Source organism: Protopterus annectens, chromosome 12.part0, assembly GCF_019279795.1.
Source record: "Protopterus annectens isolate FY-2018-M chromosome 12.part0, PAN1.0, whole genome shotgun sequence".
Classification (NCBI taxonomy): Eukaryota; Metazoa; Chordata; order Ceratodontiformes; family Protopteridae; genus Protopterus; species Protopterus annectens.
Window position 1 is genome coordinate 212,002,434 of NC_056746.1, and position 23,761 is coordinate 212,026,194.

The 23,761-nt window shown below is 39.4% G+C and overlaps 1 protein-coding gene across 1 annotated transcript in view; it reads left to right on the plus strand.

Moving 5' to 3' along the window:
* LOC122816456 (cytochrome P450 3A2-like) overlaps positions 1–23,761 on the plus strand; it is a 525,311-nt gene that overhangs the window by 262,288 nt on the left and 239,262 nt on the right. Inside the window, exon 6 of the mRNA XM_044089264.1 lies at positions 9,976–10,064. Coding sequence (XP_043945199.1) covers positions 9,976–10,064 — 89 coding nt within the window. The remainder of the gene's footprint in view (positions 1–9,975; positions 10,065–23,761) is intronic.

Below are 23,761 nucleotides of genomic sequence, written 5' to 3' on the forward strand. Positions count from 1 at the left end.
GAAATTCATCTCCGCCATGGGATCTGACCTTAGTTCTTCAGGCGTTAGTTGTGCCTCTCTTTGAACCCACAGCTTCTGTTGATCTGAAGTTCTTGTCATGGAAGACAGCTTTTTTGGTATCAATTACTTAAGCCAGGAGAGTGTCGGAGCTTCAGGCTCTCTGTATCAAACCTCCATACCTTGTGTTTCATAAGGATAGGGTATGTCTCTGGACTAATCCCTCTTTTCTCCCAAAAGTTGCTTCTGAGATGAACATTAATCAGTCCATTAATTTGCCCGTCTTTTTGCCTAATTTCCAGAATAAAGGAGAATATAAACTTCATTTGCTGGATGTTCACAGACTGCTACGTTTTTATTTGCACAGGACAGCTGTCTTTCGAAAATCTGATCAACTTTTTTTCTCCTTTGCTAAGCCTTTTCTAGGGAAACCAGTTTCAAAGGTGACTCTCACCAGGTGGATTTTGAGTTGTATCTTACAAGCATACAGAGTATCTGGCTTACCAGAACTGGTGGGAGTTCATGCTCATTCTACGCGTTCTATGGCAACGTCTGCTGCATTCTGGTCTAGAGTTTTCCTGAATGACATTTGTTCAGTGGCTACCTGGGCGTCCACTCACACCTTTATCTCTCATTATAAACTGGATTTGGTGTATAGGGGAAGGGCTGCGTTTGGCTCTGCAGTGCTCCGGAATATTCTTCCTTAAGGGCCTCCCAAGATTCGGGTAGCTGGGGACTCTGTCCCACAGGTTGCTGATCAAATGAAGTTAACTACTTCAGATAAAGAAGTTATGCACTCACTATAACGTTACATATGAGTAGGTAAACTTCATTTGTCAGCAACCGTCCCTTCCTCCTTCCCCCTGACCTTCATGGTTATTTAGCTGAGCTCGAGGTTTGGACTTATGAACTTCACTTTGTCCTTGAGTCAGGTGTCTCAGGTTGTTAGTTGTTTTGTTATTATGTGCAGGTGGCAAACGCGATCTGAGGATTGGAAGGAGGTTGCAATGTAGTATGGGTAAGGGGGAGGAGCTTGGAGCTCGGATCTTTTTGCTTGGTATGCTGCCGGCTTGGATCCGTGTCGGATCCGTAACCCACAGGTTGCTGACAAATGAAGTTTACCTACTCAGATGGAAGTTTATGGTGAGTACATAACTTCTTTTTTTATGAGAAACAAACTAAAAATATGAGGCAAAAATGTAGATATTCTGCGAAAATCTGTACAGTTGAGAGGTATGTATCTGTCTCAAGCTTAGAAAACAACCAAACATCCTGGAGGCAAACAATATCACAGTCCTTCTGAAGCCAATCAACAATCAGCAAGTGCCACTGCCTAGACTTTAAGCTGTTAACATTTAAGGACATGATTTATGTATATATTTATCCCTTTGCTGACCAGGTTTTATTCCCAGGCTTCCTGCTTTACTTCTTTTTTTGTTTTCAGTTTTTTGACATATTTCCCAGCAGCCAGTTTCCTTTCAGTCATCATGACAGCATGTACTTCTGCTTCTAAACAAACTGCAGAATGTTCCATATCCATGGCATCCACTTCCCCCAGCCTTTGTATGCTCAGTAATTTGATATCCACCTCCCCCCAGTCTGTGCATACTTAGCAGTCTGATATCTACATCCTCCCAGGCCTGTACCATCTCACCTGTCTGATAGCCACCTCTTCCCAAGGTCTCTGATCAGCTGTCTGATATCCACCGCAGGTATGTGTCTGATCAGCTGTGTGATACCCACTTCCCCCTGGGTGCTCTGCTTGCTCAATTGGCCAACATCTACCTCACACATTGGGCCTGTGCCAGCTGACCAGGCAGATCACAAGGTACAGAAACTACCTCACCACATACCACCTCATGCAGTCATTTAAGAGAGCAGTCTAGCTAAAAGTGACCAGATTCACTGCACCTTAAGAATTTAGGTTCACTTTCCCAGCTAAAATGCATCTTAGTCTTACAACATGTATAAAACCTATCAGGACAATCGGGGGGGGGGGGGGGACTGAATGGAGAGATGAAATTTGCAAGAAAAGGGATGTGGTATTGCTGGAACTGAATTTATCTGCATGTGTTGGTGAGTACCTTCACTTAGTAGACCCTAATTTCACAAAATCTTACCAAGATGATACTTAAGTATAGACTGTATTTTATTTAGCATATTTCATGGAGAAAGGTTAAAAATAAAAAAAGACAGCTTGGAATAAAAAAGTGCCCAATCCTGGTATACACGTTTGTGTACACATTGGTGCCAGGATTAGGAAAAAAAGGAAGTGTAGAATCCTCAGGGCATAGAAGCATTCCTACAACAGGGTTAGGCCAGGTTCAGGGTGGAAGACTTAACTCCTGTGGTAGAAGGAAAAGTAGTCCTAAAAAAAAGAAACAAACAAAAAAAAAACCCACACAAAAACTGACAGGGAAAAAAGAGCCATAAAGATGACAAAGTTGTCTGTTGAGGATAAGGAAGAAATTATCCATTGTTACTACTACACAAAAAAAAAAAACAGAATTTCCAGACATAGAATATTCAGAAAGATTAAGAGAGAAATTAGTGCAAAGAAAAATAAGTGTACAAAAAACTGTCAAAAACTTTAAATAAAAAATTGTATTCATTAATACAACAGATCAGTGAAAAACATTATATAAATGAAGAAACTTTGGGCTGCTTAGAAAAAGAAGCTATAGAGGAACTGCAAAAATATAAAGACCGAAACCCAGAGATCTTTATAAGTTCTTAAAGAGAACCATCCATCCATCTATCCATCCACAAACCCTTTTTTACATTTTTGCACATGGGGTTGGTGTGTCGCTTCAATACTGACAATCATCTAGAGTCCAGGTTTACACCACTGGGTGGCTAGCAAATAGAAATGGTATGGTGCAGTATTTATCAAAAGGAGAAATCTAAACTAATCAATACAAAAAAGTAGCTCCAAAGATATCTGAGGAGAAATACAGAGAAAGGCACTAGGATATGGAAAGTGCTACAGTACAAAAAATAAATAAGAAAGTGGAGGTGTTATGTAGAAAAGAGGTTTTGTAAGGCACAAGTAAAACAAATAGAAATTGAACTTATGGATTTAGTTTGGAGAGTAATGATGGAACAGTGGGTCCCTCAGGTTAAGGAGCAACAAGTGGAGTGGGAGGCATTGGAAGAATTGTCACATGGTGATGCTCTAGAGCCTTCTGTAGGAGACTGGTACAGAAGTACATCTGAAGTTGCACAGCAAGGGAAGGACCAGAAAACAGTGGCAGTTCTGACAGAGGTAATCTTGTAGAGTGATGGATCAAAGTGTTTCCATATAAAGAAGCGGCAGATGGAACTGTGTGTATCTGAAGAAGATCCGTCACAGAAAGATGTTCTGAAACTTTCTGTAGAATATTTACTGGAAACAGTGAGCAAAGAGGATGCTGTCAATCCAGAAAAAAAGGATTTAAAGAAAGACCTGCTTGATTTAGAGATGTATAGACATATTAAGATGAAAGAAATAGATTACAGGAAGTAAATAATCCCTAAAATGTTAAAAGATTGGTAAAAGCGAAGAACACCATAATCAGGACTGCTAAGAGAAATTCACATGATAAAACAGAAATAAGCAGAGTATATTACAACACAGCTAAACTAATCACAGATAAACTGTTACCACAAAAACAAAGGAAATGAAGGAAACAAGTAAAATGCTGCTATAGAAGTTTCAGATAGAGAAAACTATAAAACAAAATGACAAGTATCCCTGTTAGAAAATGGAATAGATAATCAAAAATATTTAGAAAGATAGATGTGGTAAAAGCAATGCAGAGAGTCAAAACAGACTAGGATTTATCATACACTGTTGCCAAAAATAAACAAAACATATCAACACAAGCAGAAAAACCTAATATATATATATATATATATATATATATATATATAATATACAGATAAATATAAAGGAAAAGTACAAAGTAAGCAATTTGTTGATGATCCAAAAAGGTTTTATAGGGACTAAAAGGAATAGAAAAAAAGAAATCAGCACATTTTGGAGAAGTATTTATGAATACCCTGCTGAATGTAATAAAGATGCTGAACGAACAGAAGAATTAGAAGAAACAGTAAGAAGCTTTAGTGAAGAGGATATGAAAGGGATGAAATAACAGCCAGAGAAACTGAGACAAAATTAAGAAAATCTCATAAATGGAAAACCCTAGGCTCAGACAGAGTATCTAACTTCTGACTAAAAGCACTAACATCTTTATAAAAATATTACTTATATCCATATACTGAAGAGACACCCATCATCAGCGTCCCCACATTGAAGGATAAAGAAATGCTTACAGATGTCTAAGTTACGCTCTATATTAATCAATTACATTATAGTGAGTGACCATGAAACAGTGGCAAACCACTTTGCAATTGAGCCACGATAAAGGGCAAATTATTATCCCATGGATACAAATTCAAAGGGGGATATTTCAGAGATTCTTTGTCACTGCTACTGTTTTGTTTTGCCATTAACCCATTGAGCTATTTATTTAACCAATTAGGCTATCTTTACAGTATGGCTCCCAGAAAAATTACCTTGTTTAAAGATTTCTCATCTACTTTTTGTAGACGACTTAAAATTGTATAGTTTGTCAGATCTTGAGTTGAAAGCAAAAGTACAAATGGTTAAATTGTTCTCAGAAGATGTAAGAATGACGTTTGGTCTTGATAAATGTGCAAAAGCAATATTCAAAATAGGAAATCTGCAGCATTAACAAAATATCAATCTGCGGCAGCAATGTGATATAAAGGAAGTTGAGTAGGAGGGAGTATATAAATATTTGGAAACAGATGAAGGATCAAAAATAAAACATGAACAAATAGAATAAAGCTCAGTAAGGAAATATTTTGAGGAGTAAAACTAATACTTTAAACTGACTCTACCTCTAGGAATAAAATCCAGGCTAGAAATCAATTTGCTCTTCCCGTCCTAACTTACAGTTTTGGAGTGATTGACTAGTCCCAAAAGTATTAGATCAATTGGACATTAAAACAGTAAAAAATGCTTCATTCTTATCAAACGATATATATAAAAATCAGCATATACTAAGATTATATATCATCACTCCAGAGGGAGTGAAATTGATTACATATATAGATCTGCCATTGTGGGACTGCGTACACATCTTCTAACTTCATCAGATCCAAGTGTGAACATTTTAAAACATGAGGAGAATAAGTCTAAGATGATATCTTTGCTTAGTGTTATATAAGTATTCTGGCATCAAACCAGAATGGAAATCAAATCAGAAGACAAAAATCAGACACAAACATAATTTGGCAAAAGAAAAGAAAGAATGCAAGGAAAAGATCAAATGAGAAAGAAAGAAAATTGGAAAGATTGTAAATATAGAGGCCTGCACAGAGATCTCCTGGAATAATCTCATTTTGACCAAGATTTGATGCAGGAATGGTTAAGGAGAGCTGAACTGAAACCAGAAGATGAAAGGCTAATAACTGGCTGCCCAAGATAGTGAAGTACTTTCACATTGGTTCACAAAAGTCAGTTGAAAGAGTGGGAGAAACAGACAAATGAAGATTCTGTAAAGAAGAAGCAGTTGCATGTCGAGTTGTTGGGTGTAATTCACTCATGGCAAAGGACCTGTATACTGAAAGGCACAATAATGTGGCAAAACTATTGTGCTGAGGATTATGTAAACACTACAGTACAGAATTAGCTGAGAAGCATTAGAAACATGAACCCTCAAAGCATTATAGAGAATGATCAAGGTTATATCACATGGTAACAACCATTACCAACAGTTCAAAAAAGATGCGAGAAAACCAACAAAAGTAGCATTGATCAATGAAACTGCTACACCCAGTGATTACAGTGTCTTGCATACAGATAAACACAAAGTCATAAAATACCAAGGTTTGCAGGCAGAAATGAGAGCAGTGTGCAAGACAGATACCCATACTTGTCCAATAGTGTTTGAAGTAATAGGCCTAATAAAAAAGAATTTACAATCCTACTTATACATGTTGGGCAATATATGTAACCCTGTATGAATTACAAAAGGAGAATTCTGTGCACATTGCGGGTGCTGACAAGGGCATTCTTGGCTAACATCAAAGACTGAAACAATACTAATTTCATGAATTCTAATTGTACCCTGACTCAGGAATGGGATCCATTTCTGACATGGTATTGGAAACCCAAAAGACTTGGAGAAATTCAGCTGAGGGACGTCATTAGTTATAAATGATGAGCATTCCAACAAATGCAACAGTTGTCAGGTCGGCTGCTATAATGAGCCACCTCCTCCAGCATTTGACGGTAAAAATAATGTTACTTAAATGACAAACTTCATTATCAGCACTATGAAAATCTCAGTCCATTTATGAGTGCTGTCCAAATGTTTTTTTTCTAGTGAAAAAGCAATGCAAATGTACATTGAACTGAGACAGTTTTTCAGTCTTGAAAAAAGCATACACAAGTTTGTCTGTTAAAAATCAGTCCTAAGACTCCTAAATGTCAGTGTTCAACATCTACAAGAAAAGTCCTTAGTTTTTAATAGTCACAAAACAATATATGCATTCTCTTTAGGCATATGGATAAGGGCTGTGATCTGCTAGGGCCAAAAGCCCACTGGAACCATTAGTTTTATGTTAAAATAAGTACCTGTAAGAAAGCATAAGAGCAGATCCTTTATAAAGAAAATAAACATTCCTTACTTTCTCTTTTGCAAAGAGTAGTCTGCATAATTCTGAGAAGCACTACAACAAAAGAAGGACTTATCAGTGATCTGTCTCTGCTTGAAATGCAATGTCTGAATGCACCTCTGCATGTCTAGCATGCGTGGCTAATGCAGTTTTCATTTAGGACTTTCCAACTTGCTGCAAACAACTCCAATAGCAGTTTACCATCTCCTTATCTCCTTTAGCAACCTTGAGCCTCCTCCTTGATTCCTTCCGTAATATCTGTAGAATGGAATCCGAAATGGAATTTTGAGAGTATGAAACAGGCATAAGTCTTTGTAATGTTTCTTTATGCAATACAGCAGAAACGAAAATACTTTTACAGTCCTTTATCACATCAGTATCTTCACTAGGAGGAGATGTCTGCCTTGTAGTCCTCAAAAGGAAGCATCTCTATACTTCCTGCTCCTACAGAGCAGGAGTATTTTATTAAAAAATACAATAAACCAAAATACACATTAAAAAGAGCAAAACCAGTTATAGTTGTGTAGCAGTCACTTACCACTAGATATGAACAGAACAACATATTAGTACCCTACCCACTTCCTCTTACAAACAACCATCCACAGTCTGTTCGGCCCTTCTTTATTTTTTTCCATTCTTTTGTTGTATAATAACTCAGGACACAGTAATCTTCAAAGGACCCATAGTAGGTGTTAATACTGTTTGTATTTATTTTTCGTCCTTCTCTATTTTATCCAGTGATATGACACTTCTCCCTCTTTTAACAGTGCTAGCCCACACATAACCGAGTTTGTACTAGTAATGTCCAAAAACCATGAAAGGTCTTAAAACAAATCATTTCTAGTTTCTTCTTTTGTGCTAAGCTTAAAAGAACACAGTCTCCCCAGCTCGTTTAGACTGCTGTCATACTTGACTGGTATTTTGCACAAGACAATCTCCATATAAAATCTCATGTTCATAGGTTCATTGGTATTTACCAAGCTAGCTGCCCTACTGGCCCATTTTAAGCCAATTTCCCCTTTTGTGCTTGTAATAACCTATCCCATTTGGTTAGAGACTGGCCATCCCATGGTTGATAATTGCATATTATAACTGGGTTCATACCATAGATAATGTGAGGGGACCCATGCCTGGGATAAAGCATTTAAGAGCTGCCTCACTCCATTAGTAGTACAGAGGGCAGTCCTGGAGTAAGTTTTCTGTCTCACATCCATAAATCCAAGTTGCAGTTGAATTTGGACAGGGATGAACTTTGTTTTAATGTGGATGGGGAGCCTGTTCCAGAGCAGCCATATCCTCTGCAAGATATACTTGTCCCTTCTAACCATTCTATTGATGTTGCAGAAGAGGCTTACTTAGACTGAGTATTTCTGATGCCATTTGACTTGCTGATGTGCAGTAAATTAATGGGATGGAAGGTGCCTTGTTGGCCAGATACAGGTCACCTCTTAGCAGTCTGTAGGATTCAGAATATACTGACAGGGCTTTGTGTTGGTCCATGTCCTAGACTCATATTCTATTTCTCTCTAGTTAATGTCACAGCTTTAAAACATCAATTCTAGCTTGTTTCAGCTCTCTGTCATGTAATATTTAAATATTTCTTCATACCATTGATGTTATTTGCTCAAATACTTCTGAATGGAGTGTACCCAAATGTAGAACTTTCCAATTAGGTACTGGGGATATATTTTGCCTGCCTCTTTATTTACTCTGCATACTATTTAATTAAATTCTGTCCTAAAATTCTTTAAAAATAAACCTAACAATATAGCATTTTCATTTAAACAGTATCTTGCTGATTGTAGGATATTATCAATATGCAGATTATTTCAATTTTAACTAATAACCAGAGCTCAGAATCAAACCCTGTACTTCATATCTGTGAAGAAGACCTTAACCATTATGCCAGCCCCTAATAGATATTAGAATACAGTACCTAATGTCTTCTGTCAGAGACCAGGGGGACAGTAAACTTGCTAAAGATTCCAAAAGCTATGCTGCTATACATAATCACTCATTGATGAGGCATATTTTGTCAGATATAGTTAAAAATAAGCTTGAGTCCTAATCTGTTAGTTGTTGGTCTTGGTGCCTAAGCCCTTCCAAAATCTGCTTTTCTGTCTGCTGATTCAGTCATTCATTCATTTATTCACCCATTCTGTTTCAACCTGTCTTGTGTAGTGAGCAGGTGAGATCTTAATGAGGGTTGTAGGAACCACCGCACTGCAGGTTACTTTGGTAAAACGATATTCCATGTCTATTTTGACCTCGCCAAACCAGATGCAGAATCAGTCCAACACTGTGATATGCCCACACCCATAGTCACCTGCTTTCATTTCTCCCATGTGCACTGTTTATTTTGATTGCAGTGACCAGTGTCCAGTATGGTGGCAGGGTTGTAGAATGCACTGATGTTGTCACAAAAAAGAAAAAAAGAGAGAGGTTTTTAAGCTGTTCCACAATTCACATAGATACAGGATATATCTATGAAGATTAATTTCTCAACACCATCTTTGGCAAGATGTCTGTATCATAATCCTACATTCTAACAGTCAAGCGTTCCAAATACTTAAAAAATCATGCCCATGTCTCTCACAAAATCCATACACATACATCATACACAAACTGATATGAATACAACTCATAACGTATGTATATGTAGATACATACAGAAACCTACACCATATACCAAAATAGATAGACTGACATATATACAGACACATTGACAAAAACACTCATTCATGCACTCAAACTATTTCCCTACATTCTGTATATGGAGGCTGTCTCTCTCACCTGCAAAAATTAACAGTCTAACTCTAAGGTCATCATGGCTGTAGAAGAAAAGGCATGCTAACACACTAAAGACATGACACATTCTACGGTCACCGAGCTTTCACAAGCACGCACATTCACTTTCACAGCATATTTATACTACACAACACAGCTCCATTCAAAACATAAACTCAGACACAGTTTGTGAACAGCAAAGAGTATCTACAAACACTTGTGCTGTTTGTCTCACACACATTTTCCACTTGGCATTTTCACAGGTTTATATTTCCCCCTTCACCTATAGTCAAGCCCTGACGCACACAAACCCCTAAGTGACCATGATTTTGCAGAAATGAACACTTAAGTCAGTAGAACTGCTACTAGGCAAAGAGTTTCATGGCAGAGGTAATGGGGTCAAAGAATTATGAAAAATATGTTTGGAGAGCTCTTCAGAATGTGTATGTTTCTCTTTTATGTTATAAGATATATAGATACAAGCATTTTCATTTTATATTTCAGATGTTTTCCATTGTGAAACATTATGGACACTCTATGGTACAGTATTTGCAGAAAAAAGCAGACACCAATGAACCTGTAAATGTGAAACAGTAAGTTTGTTTATTTATTTGTTTGTTTATTTGAAAGACACATGGCCAGATAACACTTCCACGTCACCTCTAAAAAGAAACAGTTGGGTCTAGTGGAATTAGGTGGTTAACAAATGAATAAAATTAAATGGGAAAATAAACACTAAATTCTGCCGATGGCTTTATAAAGCATACATTTTTGCATAATAAGCTAATAGAGAAAATGCTACACATTTCCCCCCTTTCAGTTGGTTTATGATGCTAGATTTATAGTTTTGTGTCACATGATATTTGTATGAATTGTGGCTCATTACAGAACTGTAGTGAAGCCTGCGACCAAATGATCTAATACTAAACTGTTAGTGGCAGCAAAGAAGTGTCCACATGGAAGTGCAGTGTGAAATTTGTCAGTTCACATTATAGCAGAATAATTATTTAGTGTACTTCAGCATACTTGTTTCATAGTTTCATAGTTTAGTACTAGGCTATCTGCCCTGGGGCATTTGTAAGCCTAGCCATAGTGATGTGGCTTTCGCCACCCCATGAAATGGTACAAAAATGCACAAAAATGCACAGAATAGATTTAGAATACTGTGCCTCTGTCTAGTAGTGACACAATGAAGGCCCCCTTATGTAATAGAATTAGTTTACTGTGCCCCTGTCTAGCAGTGACACAGATGTGACCCCTGGGGTAAACTTACGATCTCCCATCCACTCATCAAGATTTCTCTTGAAGAGAGTCAGTGAGGGGCTCTGCCTAACATGAACTGGGATCTTGTTCCAAAGCATGGGAAGCCTCTGGGTTATGAACCTATCCCTCCAGCATGTCCTATTCATACTTGTGCTGAGGTTTAAGTCTTTAGCTCTTGTGGTTCTGATGGATTTGGATTTTTTGAGGTGGAGCATGTCCATCAGATCCTGATTGGACATGGCCTTGTACGTCAGGCAGAGATCACCTCTGAGCAGGCGGTATGCTACTGAATAGAGCTGGAGTTTCTTTAGTCTGGCAGAATGAGACGTATGTTGGAGACCCTTGATCCTCTTGCTGAGGTACTTTTGTGGTCTCTCCAGCTGTTGCAAATTCCGGGTGAGGTACATACCAAATGGGGCATTGTACTCAATCATGGGTCTGATGAGGGAGGAGTATAGGGGTACAATGACATCCTTGGATCTGGATGTGAATCCCTTCATGATGAGGTGTGCAAGATAGAATGTTTTTCTAACCACTTTGGCAACGTGGGTGTCAAATGAGAGGTTGCTGTCGACTTGGGTTCCTAGGTCTCTGATTACTTTTTCCGTACTCAGTGGGTTGCTCCTATGTGATGATTTGTGGGTACTTTGTTTTTCCCAAAGGGGATGACTATACATTTTTTGGCATTTAGTTTAAGGCCGTGACTCCGGCACCAGTTGTCCGTTTCTGTGAGGCCTTTTTGTAGGATGTATGTGTCCGCTGGTGTATTGACTATGGCGCCTAGTTTGCAGTCATCTGCGAACTTTGTCAGCCACAACCCTCCCATGTTTGCTTTAACATCTGAGAAATAAATGCCGAACAAGAGGGGTCCCAGGACAGATCCCTGTGGGACACCACTTGTGACTGGCTTTGAGTCTGACATTGCTCCAGCGATTTTAACTTTATGGGTTCTGTCCTTTAGCCAGTTTGCAACCCATCTAGTGACATAAGGGTTTACGTTTAAACTGGTGAGCTTATCTATGATGCCTGAGTGGGGTATTGTGTCGAAGGCCTTAGCCAAGTCCAGGTAGGCTGTATGGACTGCTTTGCCCTCATCAATGGCTCTAGTGACTGTTTCGAAAAAGTCAACCAGGTTCAAAAGGCAGGATCTGCCCTTTACAAAGCCGAACTGGGTGGGGTCAAGTGTCTGTAGGTCCCCTATGTCTCTGTTTGAGTTCCATAATGATTCTTTCCATAGCTTTGCAGACCAGGCTGGTTAAGCTTATGGGGCGGTAGTTCCCAGGGTCTGTAGAGGTACCCCTTTGTGGAGTGGGACCACTGTTGCTGTACGCCAGTGTTCAGGTACATATCCTGTAGTAAGGCTAAGGTTAAGTAGCATTTTTATGTGCGGGTTTAGCTCCTCTTGGAGTTCACGTAGCACGCAACCCGGGATACCGTCAGGTCCCATTGATGCTGTGTTTTTAGCTTTGTTGAGGGCGGTTCTCACTTGGACATCTGAGATGACAGGGAGATTACATTCAGCTGGGATAAGTATTTCTTCTTTTGGGGGTGAGGGAGGGGAGAAATTTGCACTGAACCTATCAGCCAGAATGTTGGCAATATCTGTGGGTTCAGTGTATTTTTTGTTGTTGTGAACTAACTCTGAGCATATCTGAGGGTTTCTGCCCAGGTTTCTTACATAGCTGAAGAAGGCTTTGTGGTTATCTTTAGTGTCCTTAGCGATTTTTCTCTCAAAGTTGGCCTTGGATGTTTTTATGAAAGAACGTAGTTTTCTGCTAATGTTGATCAGAGATGTCTTCCCTTTATGGGATTTTGCTCTGTCGTGCAGTAGCTTCCTTCTTTTGTTATACAATTTGTTAATGGCTGAGGTCCACCAGACAGGACGCTTGCCTTTGGTGGAGAGGGACTTGGATTTATTTGGGATTGCATGATCCATGCATTCTTGGAGATGTCCATAGAAAGCATTTGTGAAGGATTCGGCATTGTGGGATGTGGTATCCACTGGCCCAGTGGGCTTAAAGGATACCATCTCAGTCTTAAGAAGAGTGAAGTCTGCTTTTGAGAAGTTTTTCACTGTGGTCTTTTGTGCTGGGGGTGGAGGTGGGATATGTATATCCAGAGTGATTAGTTTGTGGTCAGATCTCACTAGTGAGGGGTATACCACCGGTGTGGAGCATTTTGTCCCCATGTTTGTGATGATCAGGTCTAGTATATTATCTCCCCTAGTGGGAGAGGTGACTAGTTGTTCCAGTGCATTTGAATTTATGAATTCCAGGAACCTTTGGGCTAGGGTGTTAGGGCTAGAATAATGTACCCAATCTATGTTTGGGTAGTTGAAGTCTCCCAGTATGATGGTATTTTGTGATGCATTCATATCTTCCAATGTCTTCAGGAAGGCTGAGTGGGGTTCCTGAGATTGGGAGGGTGGTCTGTAACATGCTACCAGTTGTATAGCAGTTTTGCCTATGGTTAGTTGCACCTGTATGGTCTCTGATGCTTCATGTGTTGCTACTAACCTGGAGGTGTGGGTGTCCTTGATGAATATGGACACTCCCCTCCTTTGTGGTTCGCCCGGGTTTTGGGGCGAAAAGCATGATACGAGGTATAGCCTGGTAGTGCTGGGGTGCTCTCAGGAGCCTTGAACCAGGTTTCAGTTACTGCACAGACGTCGATGTTCTCCATACTGAGGAGTGCATTGAGTGCCTGCATCTTGAGATTTAGACTTCTGGCGTTGAGCAGCATTACCCTTAGTTTTTTTTCATTTTTGTTTTCTAAGGAGGTGGGTTTGTCTTTTGAACCTTGCCCAAAAAAGGCACTATGGGGGTGGCAAGAGCCTTGGCCAATATCCGGAAGCCCAGTTGTGACAGGTGCAAGCCGTCCCTTGCGAAGCAGCGTGGCTTGTCCAGCATGTCATCCCAGGCAGACAGACATTGGATCCCCTTAGAATGACACCAGTACTTGAGCCAATTATTAAAGCTGATCATCTTGTCTTTGTATTGTGGCATCATTCTTGGTGAGGGCAAGATGCTGGTCAGGGTCATACCAGCCTGGGCTACATAATCAGAGAGCTCCTCTATGTCTCTTTTCATGTAGTCCAGGGAGGTACGTCTCAGGTCATTCACGCCAGCATGGACAATGACGGAGTCATATTTGTACTTGCTTTGGAGTGACCTGAGTGCGTGTGTTATGTGGCGGATCCTAGCTCCCGATAGGCAGCTCACAGTCACCTCTCCTTGTTCAGCCTGGTAAGCGGGACATCAGTTATGTACATTGTATGTACATTACAGCAGACAGAGTAACTGTGTAGTTTACATCAGTATACTTGCATGTACATTACAGCAGAGTAATTGTGTAGTGTACTTCAGTATACTTGTATGCACATTTCAGCAGACAGAGTAACTGTGTAGTGTCCTTCAGCATACTTGTATGTACATTACAGAAAACAGAGTAATTGTGTAGTGTACTTCAGCGTACTTGTATGTACATTACAGCAGACAGAGTAACTGTGTAGTGTACATCAGTATACTTGTATGTACAGTACAGAAAACAGAGTAACTGTGTAGTGTACTTCAGTATACTTGTATGTACATTTCAGCAGACAGAGTAACTGTGTAGTGTACTTCAGCATACTTGTATGTACATTACAGAAAACAAAGTAATTGTGTAGTGTACTTCAGTATACTTGTATGTACATTACAGCAGAGTAACTCTATAGTGTACTTCAGTATACTTGTATGTGCCACAGAAGTACCTCTGCTGTGACTAAGATGAATCATTAAACCAGCTCTCTCATGTAGTTAAAGCAGTGCATCAAAGAATCAAGTTTGCTTCAATATTTCGCTAGTAGTGGAAGTCTATTATTTTAAATTCCAAGTTGTTATATGCTAGTAATTATCTTTTAAATAGTGCAATGTTTCTTTTTAATGAGTCTTTGAAAACCATTAAAAGTTTATGTAATGCATAATTTGAAAAATGTTTTGCTGTTTATACAGAAGAAAAGTCCCTAACTCTGTGTAGTTAGCCTCAGGTGACTGTATCACTGAACAGATAAAAATAAATATAAATACGGTTTGGATGAACTAAAGGGAAATTTCATTGAGTTATTAACACGTTCACCTATTTAAGTATTTTCAGAACCCGTAGACATCTTCAGATCAATGTTCAGACCAGAGTGTAACCCTCTTTGTACAGAAGTGGTTTTTGAAACGTAGTGTCTTGAAACAGAAGTTGTAAACAACATGATGAGAAGCCTAAGTACAGTATAGTTATTTTCAAAACAATGTTTATTTAATAACAAGCAAGAAATAAAAGGAAAAAAAGATAAAAATAAACACAATCCAAATACATAAACCTCATGTATGTTGTATTTGTTTCTTTACTTCCCTGGTAGTTAACTAGATAGAAATATTCTCTTATACCTAGAATATATCTAGATTTAGTTCAGAAAAATAAGTGCAACCTGAAACTGGGAATTGCAGTTTTCCAGTACAGTCCAGTACAAACAGAGCATAATTTGTGTAAAAAGAATACCATCTTTTTCCCTTACTACTTTGGCATTTTCGACATTTTGTTAATCTATGAGCAAAACCACTTGGCTATAGATAAACTGAAAATTATTAGTTGTTAAGACTATTCTACTTAGTAAATCATTACAAATTTAATCTTTCCAAAAATACAATGCTGGTAGTAATTGCCAGTAATTGTCCATAGATTCCTAAGTCATTCACAAAGTTAACTTGAAAAGCTCCAATCAGATTATGCTATAAAGTCTTTTTCGTAGATATTGTTTTGTTTAGTTATTTCAATGTAAACTTTTCCACAAATTCCACATTTTCAGTTGCTTTTTTTCCGTCTTTCCCCCTGGCATGCTACTGATTTCATTTTTCTAACATGATTTGTCATTTCTACCACTTCTTCCATGCTCTGGTTTTCTTTGGCTTTCTATTTTCTTGTAATCACTTTTCTTACTACAGCTGCGGTGGTGGTGCTGCGGTAGTGTTGTCGCCTCACAGTTAGGCGTTGCCCGTTCGATTCTCAGTTAGAGCGTCTTCTGTGTGATGACATGCGTGAACGGGCATTCCTTCGTTGAAGGTTGTGCGTTAGGCCCGGCAAGCCAGCACGTAAAACTCTACTGCCAATCATTAGCGGACCGGAGTTCCGCTGTGGCAACCCCTAACCGGGAAAAGCCGAAAGACACAACACAACAACTTTTCTTACTACTGTTTCCTAAGAGTGATTTCTTCTTCCCAGATTTGTTAGTTTCCTAAATCTTAGTTAAATTTCTCTAACTGTTTACAAGAACAGAAGACATGTTGCCATATGCCCCCGTCTCCCAAGGCAAATCACCAATAACACTCTTTTTCTTGAGGGAACATTTTCTGTAGCTGACTGTGGGTATAGAAGTACTTGTACAAACACTTATGGGCAGGGATTCTGATTTTTCTAGATATACTTGTGCGTATGAAGCATAGTATAATGTTACAAATATTTTCAAGTAGAAATTCACACTTTATTTTCACATACCATATATAGTGTTCTTTCATTGTTTACCAAGGGGAAAAGAACAGTATAGTAAGCCTTTTAAAACTCAAAAGTGTTTGTAAGAGATGGGACAGGATGTATTTCCTTAGTTTTCTTACAGAAGATCTACTTTATGTTGTTTTGTTCTCACTGTCTTTATACGCTGATAAACAGCTAAGTCAAACAAGTCCATGGTTTCCTTTTTTCACAGGAGACAAAAGACAGCACTGCTTTACAGAATGAGAAGGAATCAGTCATGAATTAACCATAAAAGAAGATGGGAACTGATTCCTGAAGTAGACAGTCTTGTCATTTTGTCTGTCTACTGCCTTTAGGCCAGCTTGCTTCACTATCAATCTGTCTTCCTTCACCCCATGGTTGACAGCTGATTATAGAAAGTGTCATACGTGCAGCCATTGGGGGTTTGTGTTGAATGAGTCTTACCCTGCCCTACTAGGTGACATAGGCACTTCCATCACTACAGGGGTGTCTTGTACTCTGCTCATGGTGTACTCATGGTCCCACACACACACAACTGGGATCACATCTCCCTTTTCCCAGGAGAGGCAAATCAGCATAAGCTCACTCTCACCCTCTGGTGTTGGTATCTTCCAGTGCCAGGGCCACTAATTGATCTGAGGTCATTTGGGTAGCAGTCAAGGCTTTGTCCCTTTACACTACAGCAGGGATGTCAGCAAGCATACCCTACATGCACTGTAGCATGATGGCGAGGGTAGCAAACACTTAAATTAAAAAAAAAAGCAAACATACTGTTCCAGGAAGGTGTACTGTTATATATTTATTCATTGTTTAATCAACCGTGTGACCAGGAGCTGATATAGTTGTCTAATTTTCATATAGTAGCCAGATGAACAAATCTTGATTAACCTGCTTAAACTATGAAGATGTGTTTATGTGGCTGCTATAGGAAAATTAGGTGATTTATTTGACCTCCACTTCATGGGTGAACACCAGATGAGTAAACTTAATCACAGGGTGCTGCTTTGTTTTTAGCTGCAATAGCACAGACCTCCAGCAGTTAAAGAAGAGTAGTACAGTGTTGTGTTTAAGTTGTAGCACAGGGATTTGTGCCTCTTTGTTTTTGTTAATGTGATCTATTACATGTTGCAAAAAAAAATATATAAAAAAAGGCTGCTGTAACTCGGTAAATTGTGGCTAAAAATTGAATGCACTGGCATGGTTTACTGAGTTACAGTAGCAGCTCAGTCTTCTCAGCTCTACCACTCCTCGATTCCTTCATCCAACCGCGATTTTGAATAGAAGCTTTTTTTTCATCTAGCATCACCTGGTTATCCTGTTGCCTCTTGAGTTATGTTACTTAGCATGGCCTCAGTGGATGATGTAACTGAAGGAGCCATCAGAGTAACCAGGTGACCGAGGGAGACTGAGGCATTCTAATCAAAAAAGTTGGTCTGTGTGTCGGAACAAACATCAAATGCTGATGAGTACGCTATTATTAAATAATAATAGACTCATGCAGGTCATGGATTAGTCTATCTACACATGTCGTAGGTTTACAATGAACACTTCTAACCTTTTAACATTAAAATGTGGATAAATTAGCTTGCATAGAATTATCCATATAATTTAACTTTCCAAATTTGTTACACCATGTCTGCAGTCAGCTCTATGTGCTAAGCACCCCTCTTACGTCATTTGCTGTCCATCTAGCGAGTCATATAAATTTTCACCTCATGTATTAGTAATGAATTAGTTTGCTCATATTTTTTGCTGGTCCCTTAAACTGGGTTTTTGAGCCCTGTGATCTTATGTTGTGTTTTTGGTTTAATATGAAGACTCAGTTTACCTACCAATACTTGATTCTGAGTTCAAGAACTCACTTTGCTGTTGGCATTTTGGACCTAGAGCCCATTTTGTACCGGACTTGTGGGCTTCTAACCCTTAGTAGTACAGACTTTATTTATTTTATTCTGCTGGCTGTAGATATATTTTTCTCTGGCTGGTAACCTGCAGTTTTAATGCCGAATTCTGTTAAGTATGAATTAATTACTTTATTTTGATTTTTAAAAGTTATCTGAGTACAGTGATTACAAATTCTTCTGGTGTTATCATTGCATTTTATTGTTATTCACGTAACATTTAGTGTGTGCTAATGGTTATGTTTTATAACCTGCTGCTTTACTTTTATTGGTCATATGAAAGTTTAGCTTTTTTTTTTTTTTACCTGAAATTAATGCAGGCTGAGAGGGTCTCTTATAGGACATTTATTTTATTTGTTCATACACTGTCCTGGATAAATATTTGATTAAAATATGTTGTCCAAGCAAAAGGTGTAATTCTGAGCCAGACACTGTAACAGAAGTATTTGAGTTTATAAGGGTGTTCCACATAAGATCCCCCATGATTATGTTTTGTTTTCTTGGCTAGCTGATATACAGTAATTTTAGCCTGACTCATTATATTGCTCTCTTAATGTGAGTTCAGTCTATTTAGTCATTAACTAAGCAACTTGATTTATTGTTTCTGTCTCTAACGAGCTTGTTCTTTCAGAGTTGTTATCATTTAATTTGCAGACATTTACTGAATTTAATTGAGGGTATTGTTTTTTGTGCTTTTTTTAAAGTTTATAGATGAATAGGTTTAGGCACTTGGTCCAGTATACTAAGACTGTAAACTGCCTTTGGGGAACTGATATATTACGTATTGATGTACAGCTAAAAAAATCCAGTGGTTCAGAAAGTTTTGCTGACACAGTCCACTAGTAGGCTATTTGAACTCTGCACAAATGGCTATGTAAAAACCGATGTCCAGATTTTATGCTTGCAAAATTCTCATTATATTGTAAGTAAACATGCTGTGTATTTCACTAGAAAAAATATATTTTTCATTTCTAACACGCCGTGGTTGCAATGACATCCTTTCAAGTGGAGTAAGCTGTGGAGTCAAATTGAGTGAAGGTTCAGTCTTTGATATGTTTTGTATATGAGAGTCCTGTTGTTGTACCTAAAAGTTTTGTAATTAAATATTTAAAGAGACAGAGAGCTAGCCTTTCAAAGACAGACCCAGTGACATTATTTCATGTGCCTTTACTGCCACAGTTGTGACATTTTGTATTATACTGTTTTCATTGTGGGTGCTCTTGTGAACTTCTGCTCAGTGTGCTGTGTACAGTAAAGGCTTAAAATACTTCTTTATTAGGTTCTCAGTACATCAAATCTAAAAAATTTTTTTATTTTTCCTAAATACAGACTTTTTTTGTTAGCTGGGCTTATATCCCCCCAGTTCAGACTCCTGTGCAGTAAAATACATATTTAGTGGATAAAGTTGTGCATTAGTCTTTACAGCGGGTACCATCAGCGTACTGCATTTTGTAAGTGAGGATTGTGGTGTATTATTCCAGATGTACAATAGTACTTTATACTGTTACAGAGAATCAGTCCTCTATTGCTAGATAACCTGAACAGTCTGATATAGCTGTTTGGATGCCCTGCTTTAGCAATTTGTTTTACAAAAACTGTATATTTTGTATTTTTTTCAAGCTAGCAAATTCAGTATGCATCATTTCAATGGCATGTTCTTATGAAATGAAAACCAAAACTAATGCTCTTTCCTAAGAAAAAGTAGTATTTTATGTAATTATATATGTCATAACAAAGTGCTACATGCTTTGACTAGTATACACGTTTGACATCCTGTTGTCTAGTTTTCCTAAAAGCTGTTAGGCTGTGCAAAACAAAATTAATGTGGGGTTATCAGGGGATTTTCTCTTGAAAATTCATAGCAAAGTCTTGAAGAAATAGAGAGGTATTGCCAAAGTTAGGGTGAAATTCATGCCAGAATGTCCTTTTGTAAAATGACAGATTGCAACTTTCAGAAAGCAGTCTGCTAAAAACAAATGCACAGTTTTCAGTCAGAGTAAAGTAAACAAAAGGTATTAAAATGCAAATATATAATGTTGATGTGATTTCAGACCTAAAAGGAGTATGTGTGTCTGTATAATGGTGATCTTTTCATTGTTTGTGTATGCTGAGGCGTAATAAATCACATTAAAATGATTCGGTTTTCATTAAAATTCAAAGAGCCACTGCTCCTTTGTCTTTAATGATAGCAGCCCAGTCCAGTAGTGTTTTGTCAAGATACTCTGTCATTGTACATGTGGGTGGAATGACCTAAGACATACCTCCCTGGACTACATGAAAAGAGACACGGAGGCACTCTCGGATTATGTAGCCCAGGCAGGTATGACCCCCTATCCCTGAGCAGCCTCCTACTGTCACCCAGAATGATACCACAGTACAAGCAGAAAGTGATTGACTTCAACAATTGGATAAGTTTCTGGTGTCATCTAAGGGGATCCATTATCTGTCTGCCTGGGATGACATGATTGGCAGACCTTGATGCTTTGCCAGAGATGGCCTGCATCTGTCACCCCTGGGCTTCTGGATACTGGCCAGGACTTTTGCCACCCCTATAGTGCCTTTTTAGGCATTGCTCCAAAGACCAAATTACCACCGTAACAGCTACAAACAAATGCAATCTGAGGGTCATGCTGCTCAACGCTAGAAGTTTAAAATCTCAAAATGCACTCACTCGAAGCACTCCTTAAAATGGAAAACATTGACATTTGTGTTGTAACAGAGACCTGGTTTAAGGCAGCAGAAAGCACCCCTGCACTACCAGGCTATAACTCATTCCACACCTTTCAGCTCCAGAACTTGGACCGAATTTCCCAAAGGCAGTGGTGTTTCCATATTCATAAAGGATGCACACACCTCCAGACTGGTAGCCCAACATAACGCATCAGAGATATTTCAGGTGCACCTAACATTGGGTAAGACAGCGATTCAGGTCGTAGCCTGTTGTAGGTCCCCAACCATGTCTCAAGACTCACACTCCACGTTCCTAAGCACCCTAGAGAATATTAGGGTCCAACCTAATACTCTCATACTAGGCGACTTCAACTACCCCTCCATTAACTGGGAAAAACTACTCGTGTACCAATAAACTTGCGCAACGTTTTCTGGAATTAATTAATTCCAATGCCCTAGACCAGCTCGTTCTTACCCCACTATAGAGGTAGCGACATCCTTGACCTGGTCATTACTAACATGGGCGACCATTGCTCTGCTCTACACCAATAGTAAACTCCTCCCTGGTTAGATCCAACCACAAACTAATCATCTTGGGAATCCACATCCCTCCCACCCCCACCCCGCAAAGGTAACCGCCATGAAAAACTTCTCCAAAGCTAACTTTAGACTCCTAAAAACAGAGGTGGCTAACTTCACGGCACCCATGCAAATGGAGAATAGTTGCATGACCACCGAATCATACACCAGTGCACTGTACGAACACGTACACAAATGCATGGATCTCGCCATACCCAATAGAACCAAGACGCTGTCCTCCAAAAAAAAAAAAAAGGAAGGCAATCTCGTGGTCCCCTGCCATAAACAAACTCTCTACAAGAGAAGGAGGAAACTGATGCGGAATAAGGTGAAGTCTCAAGACTGGAAAAACTCACTTATAAGCCTCAACAAAAAGTTGAGATCCCTCATCAAATCCTCTAAAACTAGCTATGAAAACAGAATTGCAGCAGATAGTAAAGACAACCACAAGGCCTTCTATAGTTATGTAAAGAATCTCCATGGCAAACTCAGATTTGCTCTAAGCTACTGCACAGTGGTACCTCCTATACTGAGCCAACAGATATTGCCAATATACTGGCTGACAAATTCAGTGCCAACTGTACCCCTCTCCCCCCTACCAAAGGACCAATCACAGTACCAGTAGATTACCAGGCACCCAGTATTACTGCTGCACAGATTAAAACAGCACTGTCCAAGGCCAAGAATACAGCTTCTGTGGGACCTGACAATATCCCTGACTGTGTTCTACATGAACTACAGAGTGAACTGGCACCTCACCTGTGTGCCCTGTTCAATCACAGCCTCACCTCAGGCTTTGTCCCTACCGAGTGGCGCACTGCTATAGTCATTCCTCTCCACAAAGGAGGAGTGACTACAGATCCTGGGTACTATCGCCCCATTAGCCTGACAAATCTGATATGCAGAGCTATGGAATGCATCATCGTGGACCTAATAAACAAGGATATAGGGAATCTCCAAACTCTGGATCCCACACAGTTTGGTTTTATGAAGGGTAGATCATGCCTGCTCAACATGGTCGACTTTTTTCATCCAGTCAGTAGAGCTGTGGATGAAGGCAAGGTGGTTCATACAGCCTACCTTGATCTGACCAAGGCCTTTGATACCATTCCCCACTCAGGAATCATAGAAAAACTCACTAAGCTAGCCATCAGCCCCTATATCACTAGGTGGGTTGCAAACAGGCTTACAGAACCCACAGTGTGAAAGTAGCTGACTCCAAGTCAGACTGCCGATCAGTCACGAGTGGAGTCCCACAGGGATCAGTCCTGGGTCCTCTCCTGTTTGGTATCTACTTCTCAGAAGTCCATGCCAACATGAAGGGACACTGGCTGACAAAGTTCAGACAATTGCAAGTTGGGAGCCATTATTAACTCCCCAAGTGATCTTGACATCCTGCAGAAAGGCCTCACTGAGACCAACGACTGGTGTCAGAACCGTGGCCTTAAGCTTAATGCCAAAAAAAGTGTCATCATCCCCACTGGGAAAAACCCAGTTCCCATGAATTACCACATCGATGGTCGTCCACTGAACACAGGTTGACAGGAACCTCTCTTGTGACCACCACATTGCCACTGTGGTCAGTAACTCCTTCTATGTGGCACATCTCATTACTAAGGGTTTTGCATCTAGGAAGAAAGTGGTCATTGTCTCCCTCTACTCTTCCCAAATTAGGCCAGTCATTGAGTACAATGCCCCATTTGGCATGTACCTCACTAGACAGCTGCAACAACCGGACAGCGGGCAAAAGTACCTCACAAAGAGGATCCTAGGCCTTAAACCCTTGTCCTATATGGACAGACTCAAAAAAACTCCCAACTATTCTCTGTCTCATATTACTTACTTAGAGATGATCTCTGTTTGACTTACAAAGCCATGTCTGACCCAGCTCTGTTAGAAATGATGCTACTTCCTAATACCTCTGCACAACATGCTCCAGAGACATCAACCTCATTACCACAGTCAACAGAATATGCTGGAGGGACAGGTTCATAACCCAGAGACTGCCCATGCTATGGAATAGACTTCCCATACATGTCAAACACTGGCCCTTCTTAAGAGAAATCTTGATGAGTTGATGGGAAATAGAAAATTCACCGTGGGATCACTCCAGTGGCTTTACTCAGCAGAGGCACTGGGAACTAAGGTTGGGTGGCACAATGCCAGGGTAATCCTATGGGCTAGGCTTGTAAAGGCTCCAGGGCCATTAGCCTAGTACACACCTATGAACCTATGAATAAGAAATACTACCATGGCCTTTATATTTTATCCCTGTCAGATTTCTGACTTGTACACAGTCAAAAAAGTACAACTAGTTGATGTGTGTGTGTGAAAAGGGGTTGCCATTTATAGATGAA